Source organism: Gigantopelta aegis, chromosome 8, assembly GCF_016097555.1.
Source record: "Gigantopelta aegis isolate Gae_Host chromosome 8, Gae_host_genome, whole genome shotgun sequence".
Classification (NCBI taxonomy): domain Eukaryota; kingdom Metazoa; phylum Mollusca; class Gastropoda; order Neomphalida; family Peltospiridae; genus Gigantopelta; species Gigantopelta aegis.
The window spans coordinates 77,378,274-77,399,481 of NC_054706.1; the positions used below are offsets into that span (position 1 = coordinate 77,378,274).

The 21,208-nt window shown below is 40.2% G+C and overlaps 1 protein-coding gene across 3 annotated transcripts in view; it reads left to right on the top strand.

The window, feature by feature from the left end:
* The window catches only part of LOC121378656 (paladin-like), a 141,459-nt gene that overhangs the window by 80,993 nt on the left and 39,258 nt on the right, over nucleotides 1-21,208 (top strand). For all 3 annotated transcript variants that reach the window (XM_041506930.1, XM_041506932.1, XM_041506931.1), the window contains exons 3-5: nucleotides 13,236-13,390; nucleotides 17,279-17,455; nucleotides 17,857-18,021. In XM_041506930.1, the coding sequence (XP_041362864.1) occupies nucleotides 13,236-13,390; nucleotides 17,279-17,455; nucleotides 17,857-18,021 (497 nt within the window). The remainder of the gene's footprint in view (nucleotides 1-13,235; nucleotides 13,391-17,278; nucleotides 17,456-17,856; nucleotides 18,022-21,208) is intronic.

Below are 21,208 nucleotides of genomic sequence, written 5' to 3' on the forward strand. Positions count from 1 at the left end.
GTCCCGGAAAGTGGCAGTCCTGTCACATATGGTGCATTTCCCAGAGGGTGGCAGTAACCTTAAAAGTAGCACATGTCCCGGGAAGTCTTCCTATCAATGCAGTCGGAGGAACGTGTTGACCTGGGGGGGGGGGGGGGGGGGGGGGTGTCTTAATACCCAGATTTATCTGAGTTGATGTAATGTATTTGTATTACTTATCTTAAGTGACATATCAAAGCCACGTGGGTGTAGAGCATTGTTATAACTGGTAAATCATTGAAAAAAGGGCACATTGAAGTATTAATAATCGGCTATTAGATGTCAAACATTTGGCAATTTTGACATAGAGAGAAAACCCGCTATATTTTTTCATTAGTAAAAAGGGATTTTTTGTATATGAATCATCCCACAGACAGGATGGCAGATACCACGACCTTTGATGTACCAGTCGTGGTGTACTGGCTGGAACGAGAAATAGCTCAATGGGCCCACCGACGGGAATCGATCCGAAATCGACTGCACATCAAGTTAGCGCTTTACCACTGGGCTACGTCCCGCCCCCAAATAATTGAAAAACAAAATGGGTTTTCCTTGTGTGTGGCAGTCCTGCTGTAGACGAACATTCTTACTTTGTTTCATACATTGGAGTGGGACACTCACAACCTTGTCGAAATATCCTCATGGGTGCCTTATGCGGAAATACGATTTTGAATGTTATAAAATAATGTCCTCTCATTCATGTTATTAAGATAATGTGCTGAACCCTATCCACTACATGGGGCGGAATTTAGCTCAATCAGTTGAGAGCTTGCTTGAAGGCCATGCTTTGCAGGATCGAACCACCTGATTGTTTCAACCAGTGCACCACAACTCGTCAAAGGCCGCGGTATGTGCTTTTCTGTCTGTGGGAAAGTGCATATAAAACAACCCTTGCTGTATTAGGAAAAATGTAGCGGGTTTCCTCTGATGACTGTATCCGAATTACTAAATGTTTGATATACAATAGCCGATGATTGATTAATAAATGTGCTCTAGTGGTGTCGTTATACAAAGCAAACTTTAGTATGGTCATGTCCTGATCTACTGTTGGCATCCATCATATAACACATACTATAATGTTCTTATAGTTTTAAAACCATGTTTAAGATGGTATACCAAACACGGACAATATTGCAATTTATTCCTTAGTAAACAGTCGTGTTATATTTCGTCCTCGTTTAAAATTAGAATGCATTTAAAAGTAAAATTCCCGTTTATCCATGTGGTCAGTGTACCTTAAAGTTTTTAAAAATAAATACGACTAGTGGCACTGGCTAGTTTAATGACCATCACACCACGTGGGTGCCTCCTCATCAACAAACAGGCTCTAACACCACGGAGGGCGACCGCACACGCCAGCACAACAACATTTCCGATCATTATTAGATTCAGACCCGCGACTGTCTGCCACCTAGCCTTGACCCTTATAACGACTATAACGTAGATGTTCCCGATGGGCAGTTGTGTAGTTTCAAACCGTATAACAGGGAGAGCGATGGACCCAGGGGTACTTCTCCCACAATTCTGAAGATGTATACACTGCCTCCATCCCACCCTCAGTTGGAAGGTGAATTAATACAAAACAGTCCTCCTCCTCAATCCTCCTCCTCATCGCCCCTGTTGCTGGCATCAATACAATTAACAGGTCATACACACAGCGCGAGAAATGAAACAACACGAAGTTGTCGATTCTCTGATAATAACAGTGATCGCAAAGCGTCAACTGCTGGAATACGACGAGGATGTTAATTATTAATGTGTTGTTGTCGGCCACACGACACGGGGGGTATCCCGGTAGTTAGAGGCCCCGTCTGCCGACTGATCTTGCTCATGTCACCCATAAATATAGTTATTACAGTTGTCCTTATTACAGACAGTCGCAACTGCGATCGCGACCCGGTTCATATACTGTATTGATAAATGTGGCTATTACATGCTACTTCGCCATATTTGTAGGTCTATATCGTGGTGGTGGTGGTGGTGGTGGTGGTGTGTGTGTGTGTATGTGTGTGTGTGTGTGTGTTGTGTTGTGTTTGTAGTGTGTGTGTACATGTTTATATTTCGTGTTGCTGATTTAGATTGAGATTCATTAATTGACATTTGCATAATCCTTTCGTTCGTTAAGTCATCGCAAACCTACCGATTTTATACTCTTCATGAAGACTGTCCATTTGGTAAGTTGTCACCTATAGCGTGTACTGAGCTGCTTCAATTGACCTCTACTTCGCAGTGATTAAGCAATAGAGTTTAAGGTTGGTGGTATAAATACCAATGTCAAACATCAGTTCTGGGTCCAACCTTTACTAGAAGGTTTGTCTTGTTTAACGACACCACTATAGCACATTGATTTATTAATCAACGGCTACGTCAATCATTTGATAATTCTGGCATGGAGTCTTAGAGGGAAACGCGCTACATTTTTAAATTAGCAGCATGGGGGTCTTTTATATGCACTCTCCCACAGATAGACTACCGCATCCCACGGTCTTTGATATGCCTGCGTGTACTGTCTTTGATATACCTGTGTGTACTGCAACATCACCTTGGTGCAGGGGTGAAACATTCTCTTTGAGAATGGCTAATACAGTACAACTTTCCTTTTGGGACACCTTGTTGGCCGTGAGGTGCAATCCGTGAAGATGGATGATGGGATCCTGGTAGTTGAGTTGAGGCATATCTGCGGGTATGACTTCTGGCAATACATCACTTTGGCACGGAGTTCAAATAGACGGGCGGTCAGGAAGGCCCGACCTGATCAATCGGCTGGTCACGCCAAGGTCCAGAGCAAACAAGCTTTGTTTTGTTTACATTAGTCAAGAGCAAACATTATTTTATACACCATATGAATGTGTTGCTCTTAGGGCGGTGGCTAGGGTCAATTGGGTGGTTTTGTTATTCTTATTGCCTTAGTATATCAACCATGTATCACTGGCATGGCTGTCTGCTGGTTATCCGCAGCACCATGTTCCCTTGTTGGACTCGGTGGTGTGTTGGAGGCATGGTTGATGAACGTTTTTAATCTAATATGGGTAAAACAAATTTATCAACCTTAGATGGGACCCTTAAAAGAGTCCACACCGACGTTTCGGACTTCTTATCTTCGGACGAGGAGTCCATGAAATCTAAAACAAATGTGAAGAAATCCAAAGTGATTTTTTCACAAAATTGGCCATGGTTTCTCGTCATCAGTTCCACTGATAACGGTGCCTTGAATAAACGTTCATATTTTGCCATTCAAAAGGCAATTGTTGGCTTGGCTGGATTTCGGGTGACTTTCCCTTTAACCGAAAAACATTGAACTTGCCTCCTCAAGTCGACAGGTGGGTTTTTTTTGTTGGTTTTTTGCAATGTGCCGATTAAGGTAACTCCGCATACCTCCCTCAACTCGTCAAAGGGAGTGAGTGAGGAAGAAATATGCCAAAATGTATCTTCACAGTTAGTTACTGCAGTCAGGAGGATAAAGGTTCTTCCAAACAATGACTTGTTACCGATGGATACTTGTATCCTCACCTTTAATGTCCCTACCCTCCCCCAATCTGTCAAAGCTGGTTACCTTAATGTTCCTGTTGAGTCCTTTATTACAAACCCCTTCCGTTGCTTCAAATGTCAGAGGTTTGGCCATGGTCAGAACACATGTCGAAGTAAACGTACATGTGCTCGTTGTGGTCTTTTTGACCATGACAACAAGACATGTAAGAACGATGTACTTTGTCTCAACTGCAAGGGCAACCACTGTGCATACTCGCGAGAGTATCCACGGTGGAAACTGGAAAAACGAGTTCAACAGGTAAAGGTACAAAATAAACTATCCTTCTTGGATGCCAGAAGGTTGGTGGAGATAGCAACACAGACATTGACTGCCAAAATCTCCACTAAAAGTGTTGCGGTCAATACAGACCTAACCTGGCACTGTGATGAAGCCAAGTAAAAATAAATTGTCTGACACTGAGAAGGCACAAAAACAAATGCAAAAAGCAGCACATCAAGAAAAAGTTACTCTCCAGCACAAGGACATTGAAACCCATGTGTCATTGGATTTTAAGTACACCCCCCCCCCCCCCCCCCCCCCCCCCCCCCCCCCCCCCCCTCCCAAATAGGTGGAGCACTAGTCTCCCTAAGACAGGCAATGACACAAAGAAATTTCCAAAGAAATCTACAGAAGTACTTTCTGGTAGGTTGAAAAACATCGAACTATGTTCGGTCCCGATCAGCAATATGTATGAAACTTTGGCTGATATTGGTGATGATGATATGGAGATTTCATCTTTAGATCATTGCCGATCACAAAGTCCACCAGCAAAGCCAAAGATAAAACCCATACTTCCTCCCGTTGAAAAATAAAGTTATCCAGTGGAACTGTCGTGGGCTTAGATTTTGATGAATTAAGTCTTCTAATTCAAAAGTATAATCCTCTTGCAGTGTGTCTTCAGGAAACCTTCCTTTATTATCCATTTTTAGAGAAACAAGATCCTTAAATCCGTAACAGTATGCCTTTAATCTCTACTATAAATGTCAAGAAACTAAAAATAGAGCGTCTGGGAGCATTTCCATTATTGTAAATGAAAACATTCCCCAGAGTAAAGTCATATTAAAGTCAAATTTACAAACTGTGGCTGTAAAGGTCACGGCTCATAAAACTATTACTCTATGTTCAGTTTATTTACCCCCTCGAAACAATTACAATATTAACCGTAGAGACTTTCAAGTTCTTCTTGATCAACTCCCTACTCCCTTTATTATTATGGGAGATTTTAATGCTAGCCACACCTAGTGGGGATGCGATAACATAAATACTTGAGGTAAACAATTTGAAGACTTAATTCTCACAAATGACTTAATATTACTTCATGATAATAAAGTCATATAGTCCTGCAAATGCTTCTTTCATATCCATTAATTTAGCCCTTTGTAGTCGGTCACTTTGTCTTGAGTTCCCCTAGAATGTTTGTCCAGACCCTTGTGGTAGTGACCACTTTCCAATTATTTTGGAGAATGATGGACCTCCATCACTTGAAAGGGCTCAGAGATGCAGGTTGACAGAGGCAAACTGGGATCAATATCGGCATCTATGCAGCACTCGACTGCAATAAACAGCCATGACTGGTGCTGATGATCCCATGTCTTTGTTCACCTCCATCTTGAAAGATATTGCAGAGGAAACTATTCCTAGGACTTTGGCAGTACCGAAGCGTTTCAATAAACCATGGTTCAATGAAACTTGCAAAGATGCAATCAAACAGCGAAACAGGACCCTCGAGAGGTTCAAACGCGAACCAACCGGGGAAAACCTGAATACGTATCGCATTGCTCGAGCAAAGGCTCGTAAAGCTATCAGACAGAGTAAGAAATCATCTTGGAGAAATTATGTCGCCAAGTTGACTTTTCAAACATCCGTGAAATCTGTCTGGAATAGGATACTTAAAATCAAGGGAAAATAATACAGTTCGTCATTTGTCTGTCAATGATATGGATATGACGTCTCATCGTGACATTGCCAATGCATTGGCAGACAATTTCTCTCATATCCCCTTTTCTTCTTTCAGTACAGATGCTTTTACATCTGTCAGAAATAAAGCTGAAAAGCTTTTCATCTGAAAATGCTGAAGTATACAACAGGCCCTTCTCTTTGGAGGAGTTGCAGGACGCTCTACGTAAAGTCCATGCTACTTCAGTATGACCAGATGAAATATACTATCAACTCTTAAAACACTTTCCTTCTAATTGGAGAAACGCGATTGTCATTCCTATTTCTAAGCTTGGTAAGGATCCAACAAATCTTACCAGTTATCGTCCTATTGCTTTGACAAGTTGCATTTGTAAAACCATGGAAAGAATGATCGACCGTAGACTTGTCTGGTATCTCGAGTCCCACAAATTGCTTACTAACGTGCAATGTGGGTTCAGGCCTAGACGTGGCACGGTCGATCATCTTGTTAGATTTGAAACGTTTTGTAGGGATACTTTCATCCATACACAGCATTTGGTATCGGTCTGTTTTTTACCTCGAGAAAACTTATAATACAACGTGGAAGTATGGGATTTTGAAAGACCTCCATGGCATGGGCCTAAGGGGCCGTATGTCTGATTTTATCTCAAATGTCTTTACAAAATAGGTCTTTCAAGGTACGATCGGTATCTACATTATCTGATTATCACTCCCAAGAGATGGGTGTGCCTGAAGGTAGCATCATGTTAGTAACTTTATTTTCTGTGAAAATTAACTGCATTACCCAGTGTTTAAATCCTGGTGTTGATAGCTCGTTGTATGTCGATGATTTTCAGATTTGCTACAGGTCGTCCAGTATGAGTATCATTGAACGTCAGTTGCAGCTTTGTTTGAATAAGCTTCAAAATGGACAACTGACAATGGATTTAGATTTTCAAAGTCAAAAACCGTCTGTATGCATATCTGCCATTTAAACCCTCAACTTTTCTGGACAAAAATCCGGTTCCAGTTTCTGGGGGTTATTTTTGACAGGAGGCTATTTTTTATTCCTCATTTACAGTATGTTACATAGAAGGGTTTAAAGGCCCTAAATATCTTAAAAGTTACTGGCAAGACTGAATGGGGAGCAGATCGAAAGGTTATGCTCCCACTTTATAGATCTTTATTTAGGTCTAAACTTGATTATGGATGCATTATGTATGGGTCAGCACGTAAGTCTTACTTGCAGATGCTAGATCCTATACACAAACAGGGACTTAGGCTTTGTCTTGGTGCTTTCAAAACATCTCCTGTATAGAGCTTGTACGTCGATGCACACGAACCTAGTTTGGGTGCTAGGCGTGCAAAGCTTTCTCTGCAGTATGCTACAATTACATCAATGTCAAAACATCCTGCACATAATACGGTGTTTGATAACAAATATATGAAGTTATTTGATGCTAAACCGAATGCGATTTGAACATTTGGTTTTCGCATTAAGCAGTTTTTATCAGTTTCCAACATTGATTTAACAGACATTTTGGAAACGCCTTCATATTTTATTTTCCCACTTTGGTGTATCAAACCACCAAAAATTGCATTCGATCTTGTGCATCTAAAGAAAAATCGCACAGATGCAGTTATTTATAAACAACATTTCATGGAAATCCAAGAGAGGTACTGTGATTACATTCCTGTTTACAAAGACGGATCACCGGATGGGAATTATGTGGTTTTTGCTACAGTTTTTCTATCGGACGCAATAATTTCCATGATATTGCCCGATTCAGCATCAATATTTAATTTATTTTTATTTAATCAATATTAACCAATATATGTTTTCGACTTGGAAAGATGATTGGGACGATACGGTTGCAAACAAGCTTCATTCTGTCAAGCTAGCCCTGGGAGAGTGACAGTCATCCTACAGACGTTGCGGGAAGGATGAAGTAGTCTTGTGCCGTTCCCGCATCGGCCATATATATTTGACCTATTCATTTATTTTAAAGAAGGACCCTCCTTCTCAATGTGTACATTTTGGTGGAATGTGATCATCTCAAGCCGAAGAAAAATATATTTGGCAACAGAAATGTTTTGGAATCTTTTAAATTCCATCTAGAATTAATTGTAAAGTTTTTAAAACACTTTGACTTTTATACAAAGTTTTAAAATATACTTACCTCGATTTATGTATTGTATTATACATTTCTTCACGGCCCCTTACACTGTGGTTTTACATAACTATATCAGAGCTGTCAACCTGTGGCAATTCTTAGGCGTGAGAAAATTAGAAGTCATTGTCCAGGGACTGCAGGTTCAGGGCGAAGTTTTTTGTTGTTGTTTGTTTAAGTCCAAAATGGAAATCTCTTTAAAAAAAAAAAAAAAAAAAAAAAAATCGAGTGAGTGCAAGTTTTATGCCTACATCATCACGGGTTTTTTTTTTCCCGTCTTGAAACGAATTTTATATGAAATTTTATATTGCAATTAGTTTCCGGCATACTTCGTAATTCATCCGAATCATTTCGTATACCATCGGCATAATCCCGAATGTTTTCAAATTCTTTTCAAATCACTGGCATGATTTTGCAAGTAAGGTTTTGATTGGTCGAATGAAAGGTCAACTGGACATGAGCTCCAACGGGCTGCTGTTAGATCCACATGTAATAGTGGAGCTAATTTTAATTAGATTGTGTTAAACCATACAAGTAGGTCATCGGTAGCATCCGCAAGGTAACGAATTTAGAGACCCTGCATAATCAGCATATAATTCAATTCAGCTCTAAAATATAAAGCACGATCATAAAATATTTTTATTTTTAGAAAAAGCGTGATATTATAGTAACGTTGTGTGAGAGAGTGATGCTTCTTACAAATGCGTGACTCACGCCAAATGCGTGAGAGTTGACAGGTATGCAATATATAAATAATATTTTAATATACTTACCATTTGTGTCACCCAGTAGCCGATGTGTATTTTTGTGCTGGGGTGTCGTTAAACATTCATTCATTCATTCATTCATTCATATACCATTCGTGGGGCATTGGTTGGGGCAGAACAAACATTAGAAAATGGGGCCATCAAGAGGGTTTTATCTTATGGCCAAAGCATCTCAGACGAATGCCACGAAGTCTATGTACGAGTGAACACTGCTTCACTTATATGGCTGGTATATTTACACCAAGAGTCACGGGAATAACAGATAGGGAAGGGAACTGTATTAACGTGCCCACATCCTTACGGTTCCCGTGCTGCCAACCATTAACTCCTAGACACGAAATGGGACTTCGTGGGGAATAGTTGTATACGACAGTCCTGGCAGTACTTCATGGTAGATCTTATCTAACCATTTAGACTATATTTACTAAATACGACGCATCACTGACCAAAAGGATGGCTGACGCTATTCCATATTTTGAACTTGTGCATACGTGTTCATCTCTTTGGTGAAACACTTGCATTTTTTTTCCCCATCGTTTTAGATGAAGTGACATACTTGACAGCTGTGGTGGCGGTACTCAAGACGGGTGCCACCGGTGGGGCAGGATATGCTCTTATTTCACCTGATATCATCAGTGTTTTAACAATGATTCATGAGTGCATGTTATTACAAATGTACTTATTCCAATGATCTTTGCCGGGTGCTACTTTTGATTTAGTAAATTAGTCAACTTTGTGGTGGGGCGAGATGAATGTAATTTCCAGTAAAATGATTTCCTCGGGAGTGGCTGTCCTCCTATATAGACGAGGCACTAGATAGAGATTCATGGGATCAACCACTATTATGTCAAATGCCCATTCGACTCTGCAGTGTGTAGAGACACGGCACTGATCACGTATTACGGTTTTGTCGTTCAGATTTCGTTGGATTCTGCCATTTGTAGAGATCTGCGTTTGAATATTTTAATGCCTTTGTCATTCAGCTGGGATTTTCGTAGCAAATGTAGTTAAATGTTGTGCCAATGATTACCACACATAGCGTGCTATGGCGTTAATTAGGATGTAAGCCCGGATGAGCTACCAAGGCACTGACACTCGCTACAATCACCCGTACGTGATCACAACCTTCTTCGTGTAACAGTAGTTTTACTGCGTAGATTTATAAATAATAATGATCGCATCACCGAAGTTGATCGCATCTTTGATGATCGTTGTGTCGCTGTGTGCGATATAACTACACACAAACACACTGCCCGGGCAATCACAATAATTACAATCACCGAAAACACTGCCATCTGCGCGCCGCACCGACATACACCTACTGTTTGAAAATAAACCGCGTGTGGCAAATAATCACGTTTACTCTAGATGTATATCGACCCGATGATCAAAGAGCGCCTCGGGAGCAGCGGTTTTACCGTCTTGCTGTCTTTAACTCTTGGGGCTTCGTGGCATATCGAACTACGGCGTTTGATCCTGACGCGATCTTCAGATGTGCTTGTGGATCCTCTTGGAAGACCGTGTCTCTGTCTCATTTCTTTGCCATCCAGGCACCAAAAAAATAATTTCAATTTAAACGACCACTTTTGAGAATATTAAGACGGGTATTATTAAGACCGGTAAAAAATTACACGTTATTGAGCTGGCTAGTCTGTGGCCGCGGCTGACAGCTTCTAATTGCATACGAACACAATGGTTAGATGACAGATCGTTACGTCAGTGTAAAACGGGATGGAGTCTGTGTTCACGACGGCGCTGTGACGACGTGGTGTCTGGTAGCTCGTTCTAAATCAAACATATAGACGTTCCGTGGCAGTTCTACAACTAAGGCAATGCAAGATGCCGTGTGTCTCACGGATACCTGCTTGCATTTTAGAGCCACACCCATTTTATGTTGTGACGAAATTATTAATTCCCTACGTGTCCAACCGGAGGGGACTACAGGTTTGATATCCATCATTCCGTCTGTCTGTCTATCTGTCTGTCCGTCCGTCTGTCTGTCGCACATATAATTTTCCGGATGTTTTTTTGTTGGGTTTTTTTTTTTTTTCCTGCACTGCCTGAAGCTATTGAGCTGACATTTTGTTTATAGCTTGATTATGTTCTGATACAGATCAGGTTGGACTTCCGAGGTCATTCACCCACTTTTCATACAGCTGTGGCCCCTATGCCCCGCTTTACGAAACAATGTTAGCGCTAAGATCATCGCAAGATAGTTAAGCACTCAAGGTGATCTTAACGCTAAGATCGTTTTGTAAAACGGGACCCTAAAATTAGGAGATATAAACATTTGTTTTCAGGACTTTTTATTTTTATTTTTATTTATTATTATTTTATTTTTTATATAGCTTTATCATGTACTGTTGCAAATCAAATTTAACTTTGAACTTAGGAGATATGAAAATTAGTTGGGCTCGGTAGGGGACGTGTGTTGCTTTAGCAGTACTCTCGGAATGCCCGACAATAGCTTTTGAGATATTGAAAATTTAATAAAAGATACCGTATTGTTTGTTTGTAACTTGCAGTCACATGGCAGGCTTTGAAGAACGAGCAAACAGAAAGCTTCTGATTTGTGAATACGAGGTCATGTATTTTTCATACGACATTCAAATGCAGATAAAAGCAAAATTCATATTTGAATGTCTCGAATATAGATTGTATATAAATTATTTACCACATATCATACAGTGTGTTTTATACGAATAGAACTCTTTGAGAACTCCATAAATGTTTTATGATTTTACGATCATGTAATCTGTATGTATTCCATATCGAGTATACATAAGTTTTTAAAATAGCACGTGACTGTTACATAGTTTGATAATCATGATAAGTTATATCATTGTAATATAAATGCTAGTGCAATACGTTTGATAGATTGCATGCTAAATTAATTAATGGGCTGATGCCTTAAAATATTGGGGTTATCATGTCCGGGTAATATTTGCAATCTAACTATTTAAAATATTGGGGTTATCATGTCCGGGTAATATTTGCAATCTAACTATTTAAAATATTGGGGTTATCATGTCCGGGTAATATTTGCAATCTAACTATTTAAAATATTGGGGTTATCATGTCCGGGTAATATTTGCAATCTAACTATTTAAAATATTGGGGTTATCATGTCCGGGTAATATTTGCAATCTAACTATTTAAAATATTGGGGTTATCATGTCCGGGTAATATTTGCAATCTAACTATTTAAAATATTGGGGTTATCATGTCCGGGTAATATTTGCAATCTGACTATTTAAACTATTGGGGTTATCATGTCCGGGTAATATTTGCAATCTAACTATTTAAAATATTGGGGTTATCATGTCCGGGTAATATTTGCAATCTAACTATTTAAAATATTGGGGCTATCATGTCCGGGTAATATTTGCAATCTAACTATTTAAAATATTGGGGCTATCATGTCCGGGTAATATTTGCAATCTAACTATTTAAAATATTGGGGTTATCATGTCCGGGTAATATTTGCAATCTAACTATTTAAAATATTGGGGTTATCATGTCCGGGTAATATTTGCAATCTAACTATTTAAAATATTGGGGTTATCATGTCCGGGTAATATTTGCAATCTGACTATTTAAAATATTGGGGTTATCATGTCCGGGTAATATTTGCAATCTAACTATTTAAAATATTAAGTTGGCAGGACGTAGCCCAGTGGTAAAGTGTTCGCTTGATGCGCGGTCCATCTGTAACGACCGCTGTCGGTGGGCCCATTGAGCTATTTCTCGCTCAGCCAGTGTACCACGACTGGTATATCAAAGGCCCGAGTATGTACTATCCTATCTATGGGACGGTGTATATAAAAGACTAATGCTACTAATGGAAACATGTTGCGGGTTTTCTTTCTTAGACTATATGTCAAAATTACCAAGTGTTTCACATCCAATAGCCGATGATTAATAAATCATGTGTTCTAGTGGTGTCGTTAAACAAAACAAACTTTTAACTTAAAGGGACATTCCTGACATTGCTGCAATGTTTAAGATGTTATTGACCAACAGAGACGTTTTAACGATTGTAATCACATATCAAATATAGTTTTCTGCATAATATATTAATGGCTGTATAGTAAACGTGTTTCTAATAGTTATACTATTTGTACTAGGTTAAATTTCATTTTATTTCCTAAAATATATTTTTTCGTACGTACGAAATTATTTGAAAACAAAATCCAGTTTGGGCTTCTTACAAACATTAAGACGACCAGAAACACATTAAATATACAGACACTGATATTCTAAACAAGAAAATATATTTAATGTGGAAGTTTAATTGTAGAAATACTTTATTAGTTAGAAAAATCTTACAATGTAGCAAACTCAGGAATGTCCCTTTAAATATTACAGAAATATCACCACTGAGACACGTCATAAAACAATTACTTCCAAGCTGTATTTTGTTTGTCCTATAATAAAGAGTTATTAGTCCCCTACCGGACCAACCGGACGGGATTATAGGCTTCATTTCTGTTCGTCTGTCTGTCTGTATGTCCGGCCGTCTATCCCACATATAGTTACCCGTATGTTGTTTTGGGTTGTTTTGTGTTGTTGTTGTTTTTGGGGGTAGGGTTTTTTTTTTATTGGGTTTTTTTTGGTGTTTTTTTGCAATGCCTAAAGATAGATATTGGGCTGAAATTTTGTGTATAGCTTTATCGTGTATTAAGATGTGACTTTCATACCAATTTACATTTGTTTTCCCCTTGAACTTAGGAGATAGGAAAATTAGTTGGGACCGGTAGGGGACATGTATTACGTTAGCAGTATTCTCAGAATGCTTTTTGTTTTCTTTTTTCTCTCTTTTTCTAAATTTTCCTTTTCAATGTTTTTGTTTAGAGTCGACAGACAAGCGGTGCATGGTGCGTACCAACCAGGTGGCGCCGATCATCATCAAGAACTGCCGAGAGGAGTACCAGACTCTTGTCGAGTTCAAGGAGCCCATCGTCATGGGGTGCATCGCAGACCACTTCCTAGAACACCCCCTCATCAAGGTAGGATATTATTTACTAGAACACCCCATCATCAAGGTAGTAGACCACTTCCTCGAACACCCCCTCATCAAGGTAGGAAATTATTTACTAGAACATCCCATCGTCAAGGTAGGAGATTATTTACTAGAACACCCCCTCATCAAGGTAGGAGATTATTTACTAGAACACCCCCTCATCAAGGTAGGAGATTATTTCATAGAACACCCCATCGTCAAGGTAGTAGACCACTTCCTAGAACACCCCCTCATCAAGGTAGGAGATTATTTCATAGAACACCCCATCGTCAAGGTAGTAGTCAACTTCCTAGAACACTTCCTCATCAAGGTAGGAGATTATTTCATAAAACACCCCATCGTCAAGGTAGTAGACCACTTCCTAGAACACCCCCTCATCAAGGTAGGAAATTATTTACTAGAACACCCCATCGTCAAGGTAGTAGACCACTTCCTAGAACACCTCCTCATCAAGGTAGGAGATTATTTCATAGAACACCCCATCGTCAAGGTAGTAGACCACTTCCTAGAACACCTCCTCATCAAGGTAGGAGATTATTTCATAGAACACCCCATCGTCAAGGTAGTAGACCACTTCCTAGAACACCCCCTCATCAAGGTAGGAGATTATTTCATAGAACACCCCATCGTCAAGGTAGTAGACCACTTCCTAGAACACCCCCTCATCAAGGTAGGAGATTATTTCATAGAACACCCCATCGTCAAGGTAGTAGACCACTTCCTAGAACACCCCCTCATCAAGGTAGGAAATTATTTCATAAAACACCCCATCGTCAAGGTAGTAGACCACTTCCTAGAACACTTCCTCATCAAGGTAGGAAATTATTTCATAAAACACCCCATCGTCAAGGTAGGAGACAACTTCCTAGAACACCCCCTCATCAAGGTAGGAAATTATTTCATAAAACACCCCATCGTCAAGGTAGGAGATCACTTCCTAGAACATTCCTCGTAAAGGCAGTAGAACACCCTCTTATCCAGGTAGTAGATCACTTTCTACAACACCCCTTTGTCAAGGTAGTAGAACACTCTCACATCATAGTAATAAAACACCCTGTCATCAAGGTAATAGGACGCTCCGTCATTAAGGTATTAAACGTCGTCTCATAAAGGATGTAGAACGCCCCCTCATCAATGTTGTAGAACGCCCCCTCATATAGGAAGTAAAACGCCCCCTCATCAAGATTGTAGTACGACCTCTCATAAAGGAAGTAGAACGCCCCCTAATCAAGGTAATAGAACGCCCTCTCATGAAGGAAGTAGAACACCCCTTCATTGAGGTAATAGAACGCCCCTCACTGAGGTAATAGAACGCCCCCTCATTGATGCAATAGAACGCCCTGTCATAAAGGAAGTAGAATACCCCCTCATTGAGGTAAATAATGCCCCTCATTGAGGTAATAGAACGCCCCTCATTGAGGTAATTTAACGCCCGCTCATAAAGGAAGTGAAACGCCCCCTCATTGAGGTAATACAACGCCCCTCATAAAGGAAGTAGAATGCCCCCTTATGGAGGTAATAGAACGCCCCGTCATTGAGGTAATAAAACGCCCTCTTATAAAGGAAGTAGAACGTCCCCACGATGAAGTAATAGAACGCCCCCTCATTGGGGTAATATAACGCCCTCTCATTGAGGTAATATAACTCCCTCTTATCAAGCTGATTAAACACCCGCATTAAGGTAATAACACTCCCTCATCAAAATAATAGAATACCTCCTCAAAAAGGTAGTTGAACACCCTGTCATCACAAGTTCATCTACTATTATCGTCAGAGTAAGGTAGAGTCTTTTTTTTTTAAAGCATGCCCTTCTGATAAGTTGTATTCTCTTCTTTTTCTTTTTTTTTTTCTTCTTTTTTTTGGGGGGGGGGGGTGTGTGGAAGGATGGAGTGGGTTGTTGTTGTTATTATTGTTGTTGTTGTTTTGAGTCTCCTGTTTTATTAATAGCTGAGGTGGGTTATTACTCTGTACGATTGATTTCTGGCTTTATGTCATTTTATGTAGCATATAGTGTTTATGCGTAAATTAAGCTTCGATCTCATACGCCTATATATGCCGATCAGCAAGAAAACTTGCAATTATAATACTTTATAATTGACTTCATCCTTCACAAAGCGCTCGCGTGATGCGCGGTCTGCGATCGATCCCCATCAGTGCGCCCATTGGGGTATTTCTCGATCCAACCAGTGCGCCAGGACTGGTATATTAAAGTCCGTTGAATGTGCTATTATATCTATGGGATGGTGCATATAAAAGATCCGTGCTAATAATGGAACAATGTCCAAATTACCAAATATTTGACATCCATCATGTTGACTCGCGAAGTGGTAAAATGTGTATTGTTACCTTCAATGCTTTCTACTCTTCTTTACATGTTGACTCGCGAAGTGTGTATTATTGTCCTGTCAATGCTTTCTAATCGGAATTATCAGGGCCGTGCTAGTCTAAACTGAGGACGGAGTCGTGAGAAACAATCTGGGGCTCAATTCACTAAACTCTCGTAACTTTGCGATCTCGCAGTGCAATGCTAAAAGACTTGCAAAGAGGATGCTTTGTTGTCTAGCAGAGTCTAAGAGAGCTTTGTGAATTAGACCAGGGAGCAGTTTAATGTAGCACCTCCTCTACGTAGAGCAAATCTCATACTTTAAACAAACGGGTATTTAAATAAAAATTGAGGTAGTGAGTGTCAACTGCTCCCTGGCCCTGGTTTTATAGGTGTATGCCTTTAGATATCTTTACGGTTTTTGTGGTGTTGGTTCATTATGCCCAGTGAATGCCGTCAAGTCTATCACATTTGGCTCATTTAAGAAAATTCTGTTGCTTATTGTTTTTATTGCAGACATATCTTGATCCAATTCTTCAAAAACAGCTTTGTTCAAGTTGCAAAAGAGTCAGTATTATTTCCATTTTCCCCGTCACCTGCCCTGTTTTCCTTGTCCTTGTCTCTGGTATGTGGTGTCCTGTTATTTGGGACAGCGCATTAAAAAATATCTCTGGCTGTTGATCGGAAAGAGTAGCCCATGAGGCGGCAGCAGGTTTCTTCTTTATAATTTCTGGACCTGGTGTCGTAATGAAACAGTATGTAGACACGTAACAATTAAAAATGGCTTCTGGGATCTTTTTAAAAAAAAAACATTCCTTTCGTTTCCAAACCAAGGTATTCCATTTGTAAGCAATCACGTGGTCGAATAACTGCGCAATTCTTGTGTTCGTAAAAGATCCTGTTTAAAAATTCTAGAACCAATAAAAATAAATCTCTGTTTAAAACCACAAGGTAAAGGTATCAACGTTTCATCAACCAGATGTTCGCCAGGAGGACAGTAAACATAAAGACAGGAAAGCGGCATTTAAAACCAGCAGTATAAAATTCAAGAAATAATGCAATATTTCTGCCCATGGACATGTCCCAAGTGATGTCGCTTACACTAACATGCACTCAGTTTACTCATATTAACTCTTAACTGCCTCTTTGCACAGAAATAAATCATCAAACTGATTCCGCCGGGACAGAGAGCATGCGTGACGATGGGCACTTTTGTCAGTCCGTCCATTAGAGACAAATTCAGTTCTGTTTGAAAACTTCATTGAAACCATAGAATATAATAATATGGACTTGGCACACAATGAGAGAAAACTATCCTTACCATTTTAGCAGGGTGGGGGGGGGGGGGGGTGTCTAGACTGGCAAGCGACATTTAGGAGGTAGGGGGGTCGAGACAGGCTTCCCCGAAAAAAGTGTGGGGGGGGGGGGAGATTTGCTTGACAATGTGTGTGTGTATGTGTATGTATATATATATATATATATATTATGGTGTGTGTTAATGGTTGTAAAAACACTTCGTTTTGTCAATAGCTGTCTTGAATGTTCGTACAGGGCAAGTATTTCGTTGTGAAGGACACACTGGCGAAAGATGATGTACTGCAAACAATAAAAAAGCACCACGCACCCAACTTCTGGAGAACCAAGGCCGATTTCCCCGTGTTTGCCTGCGGCCAGCCAACTGCAAATGGAACTGTTGCTCTCTTTGACAGCTTTCTGGACAGATTCAAAGTAAGATATACAGTATTATCAGTAACCCACCACTTTTCCCTGTTACTGTGGCTGGAAATGCCATATTTTAACACCCGAATTCAAAATGCCCTCTGGAGATCATGCCCTCCCAACCCGCCAAGTAGATTTGGGACTTTTAAATACATAAATACATGTATTTTCGCGCCCCACACTTCTTCCGACCATTCCGACACACACACATACACATACACATACACATACACATACACACACACACACACACACACACACACACACACACACAGACAAAGTGTAACTATAGCAATACACTGAGGGCCATGGGACTAATTATTGAATAGTTTAAGTTGCAATATACCCGTGAATCCATGTTAATCTGGCTGAATGTCGAACCTCTCTCGCTCTCTCTCTCTGCCTTGCAGGATGTGTTCGTGTTCAACCTGCGAGAGGACCCCGTGCTGTTCTTGAACTGCGAGGACGACTTCGAGACGTACTCCATACGTCACCACAACAACGTATTCGAGACGGTCTTCAACACGCGGGACGCGAAGGACGCCAACGAAATGGAAGCCAGGATCAGACAAGACGTAAGGACGATTTGTTTGTGAGTTGTTCAAATGTGAAGACAAGACAAGACGTAAGGACAACGGGTTTGTGAGTGTCAAATGTAAAGTATGGAAGCCAGCATTAGACAAGACGTAAGTCCGTGTTTCTGAGTTTGTCAAATGTAAAGTATGGAAGCCAGCATTAGACAAGACGTAAGGACGTGTTTGTGAGTTGGTCAAAATGTAAAGTATGGAAGCCAGCATTAGACAAGACGTAAGGACGTGTTTCTGAGTTTGTCAAATGTAAAGTATGGAAGCCAGCATTAGACAAGACGTAAGGACGTGTTTGTGAGTTGGTCAAATGTAAAGTATGGAAGCCAGCATTAGACAAGACGTAAGGACGTGTTTCTGAGTTTGTCAAATGTAAAGTATGGAAGCCAGCATTAGACAAGACGTAAGGACGTGTTTGTGAGTTGGTCAAAATGTAAAGTATGGAAGCCAGCATTAGACAAGACCTAAGGACGTGTTTCTGAGTTTGTCAAATGTAAAGTATGGAAGCCAGCATTAGACAAGACGTAAGGACGTGTTTGTGAGTTGGTCAAATGTAAAGTATGGAAGCCAGCATTAGACAAGACGTAAGGACGTGTTTCTGAGTTGGTCAAATGTAAAGTATGGAAGCCAGCATTAGACAAGACGTAAGGACGTGTTTGTGAGTTGGTCAAATGTAAAGTATGGAAGCCAGCATTAGACAAGACGTAAGGACGTGTTTCTGAGTTTGTCAAATGTAAAGTATGAAAGCCAGCATTAGACAAGACGTAAGGACGTGTTTGTGAGTTGGTCAAATGTAAAGTATGGAAGCCAGCATTAGACAAGACGTAAGGACGTGTTTCTGAGTTTAAGGACGTGTTTCTCAAATGTAAAGTATGGAAGCCAGCATTAGACAAGACGTAAGGACGTGTTTGTGAGTTGTCAAATTAAAGTATGGAAGTTGACAAGACATCAAAATGTAAAGTATGGAAGCCAGCATTAGACAAGACGTAAGGACGTGTTTCAAATGTAGTTGGAAGCCAGCATTAGTCAGTTTGTCAAATGTAAAGTATGGAAGCCAGCATTAGACAAGACGTAAGGACGTGTTTCTGAGTTGGTCAAATGTAAAGTATGGAAGCCAGCATTAGACAAGACGTAAGGACGTGTTTGTGAGTTGGTCAAATGTAAAGTATGGAAGCCAGCATTAGACAAGACGTAAGGACGTGTTTGTGAGTTGGTCAAATGTAAAGTATGGAAGCCAGCATTAGACAAGACGTTAGGGACGTGTTTGTGAGTTGGTCAAGACGTAAGGAATGTAAAGTATGGAAGCCAGCATTAGACAAGACGTAAGGACGTGTTTGTGAGTTGGTCAAATGTAAAGTATGGAAGCCAGCATTAGACAAGACGTAAGGACGTGTTTGTGAGTTGGTCAAAATGACGTGTAAGGACGTTTTGTGAGTTGGTCAAATGTAAAGTATGGAAGCCAGCATTAGACAAGGCGTAAGGACTTGTTTATGAGTTGGTCAAATGTAAAGTATGGAAGACAGCATTAGACAAGACGTAAGGACGTGTTTGTGAGTTGGTCAAAATGTAAAGTATGGAAGCCAGCATTAGACAAGACGTAAGGAGTTTGTCAAATGTAAAGTATGGAAGCCAGCATTAGACAAGACGTAAGGACGTGTTTGTGAGTTGGTCAAATGTAAAGTATGGAAGCCAGCATTAGACAAGTCGTAAGGACGTGTTTGTGAGTTGGTCAAATGTAAAGTATGGAAGCCAGCATTAGACAAGACGTAAGGACGTGTTTGTGAGTTGGTCAAATGTAAAGTATGGAAGCCAGCATTAGACAAGACGTAAGGACGTGTTTGTGAGTTGGTCAAAATGCAAAGTATGGAAGCCTGCATTAGACAAGACGTAAGGACGTGTTTGTGAGTTGGTCAAATGTAAAGTATGGAAGCCAGCATTAGACAAGGCGTAAGGACTTGTTTATGAGTTGGTCAAATGTAAAGTATGGAAGACAGCATTCGACAAGACGTAAGGACGTGTTTGTGAGTTGGTCAAAATGTAAAGTATGGAAGCCAGCATTAGACAAGACGTAAGGACGTGTTTGTGAGTTGGTCAAATGTAAAGTATGGGAGCCAGCATTAGACAAGACGTAAGGACGTGTTTGTGAGTTGGTCAAATGTAAAGTATGGAAGCCAGCATTAGACAAGTCGTAAGGACGTGTTTGTGAGTTGGTCAAATGTAAAGTATGGAAGCCAGCATTAGACAAGGCGTAAGGACTTGTTTATGAGTTGGTCAAATGTAAAGTATGGAAGACAGCATTCGACAAGACGTAAGGACGTGTTTGTGAGTTGGTCAAAATGTAAAGTATGGAAGCCTGCATTAGACATGACGTAAGGACGTGTTTGTGAGTTGGTCAAATGTAAAGTATGGAAGCCTGCATTAGAGAAGACGTAAGAACGTGTTTGTGAGTTTGTCAAATGTAAAGTATGGAAGCCAGCATTAGACAAGACGTAAGGACGTGTTTGTGAGTTGGTCAAATGTAAAGTAATGGAAGCCAGGCAAGTTTTTATTGTTTTCTTGTTCTGTGAGAGAGAGGAAAACGATTGTTGAGAATGGAAGGAGTGACAGAAAACCCGCTTCTATCACATGACAAGACTTTTAATGAACCCGTCATTGATCACTGGTTGAATTGGGAAAAACTTGAGTTCATCGAATGCGAGCGCTCTACCATCGAACTATATCTCATCCCCGACTGCAATCGGCGAGCATTGTACCGTTATATGTGTGTCTAATTTACACTGGACGGGTCGTCAACCATTCGTGATTGGTTGAAATAATGGGTTTCGTATTCGTATTTTATATAGAATCGACTCCATCCCTATTGGTTAGATTAGGCTTTGCGTGCATTATATCGTACTGGTTAGTATAATCTGTCCTATGTGTGTTGTTTTCCGCACGGATCACAGTATTTATTGCTTTCTTGTTTGGCTAAAGAACAACATGTTCTGTGTTTTTATTTTGTTTTGGTTACAATAACAGGTTTTCATATATATTTTATTTGTGTTTGTTACATTCACATCGAACCGAGCGTTTGATAGTACAATTAGGATTAATTGGTTAAATGGCATGCTAATCGATAGAGTAGGTTCGAATCCCGTCAATACAAACTTTGTGTTTTATTAAAGCAATGTGCATTGTT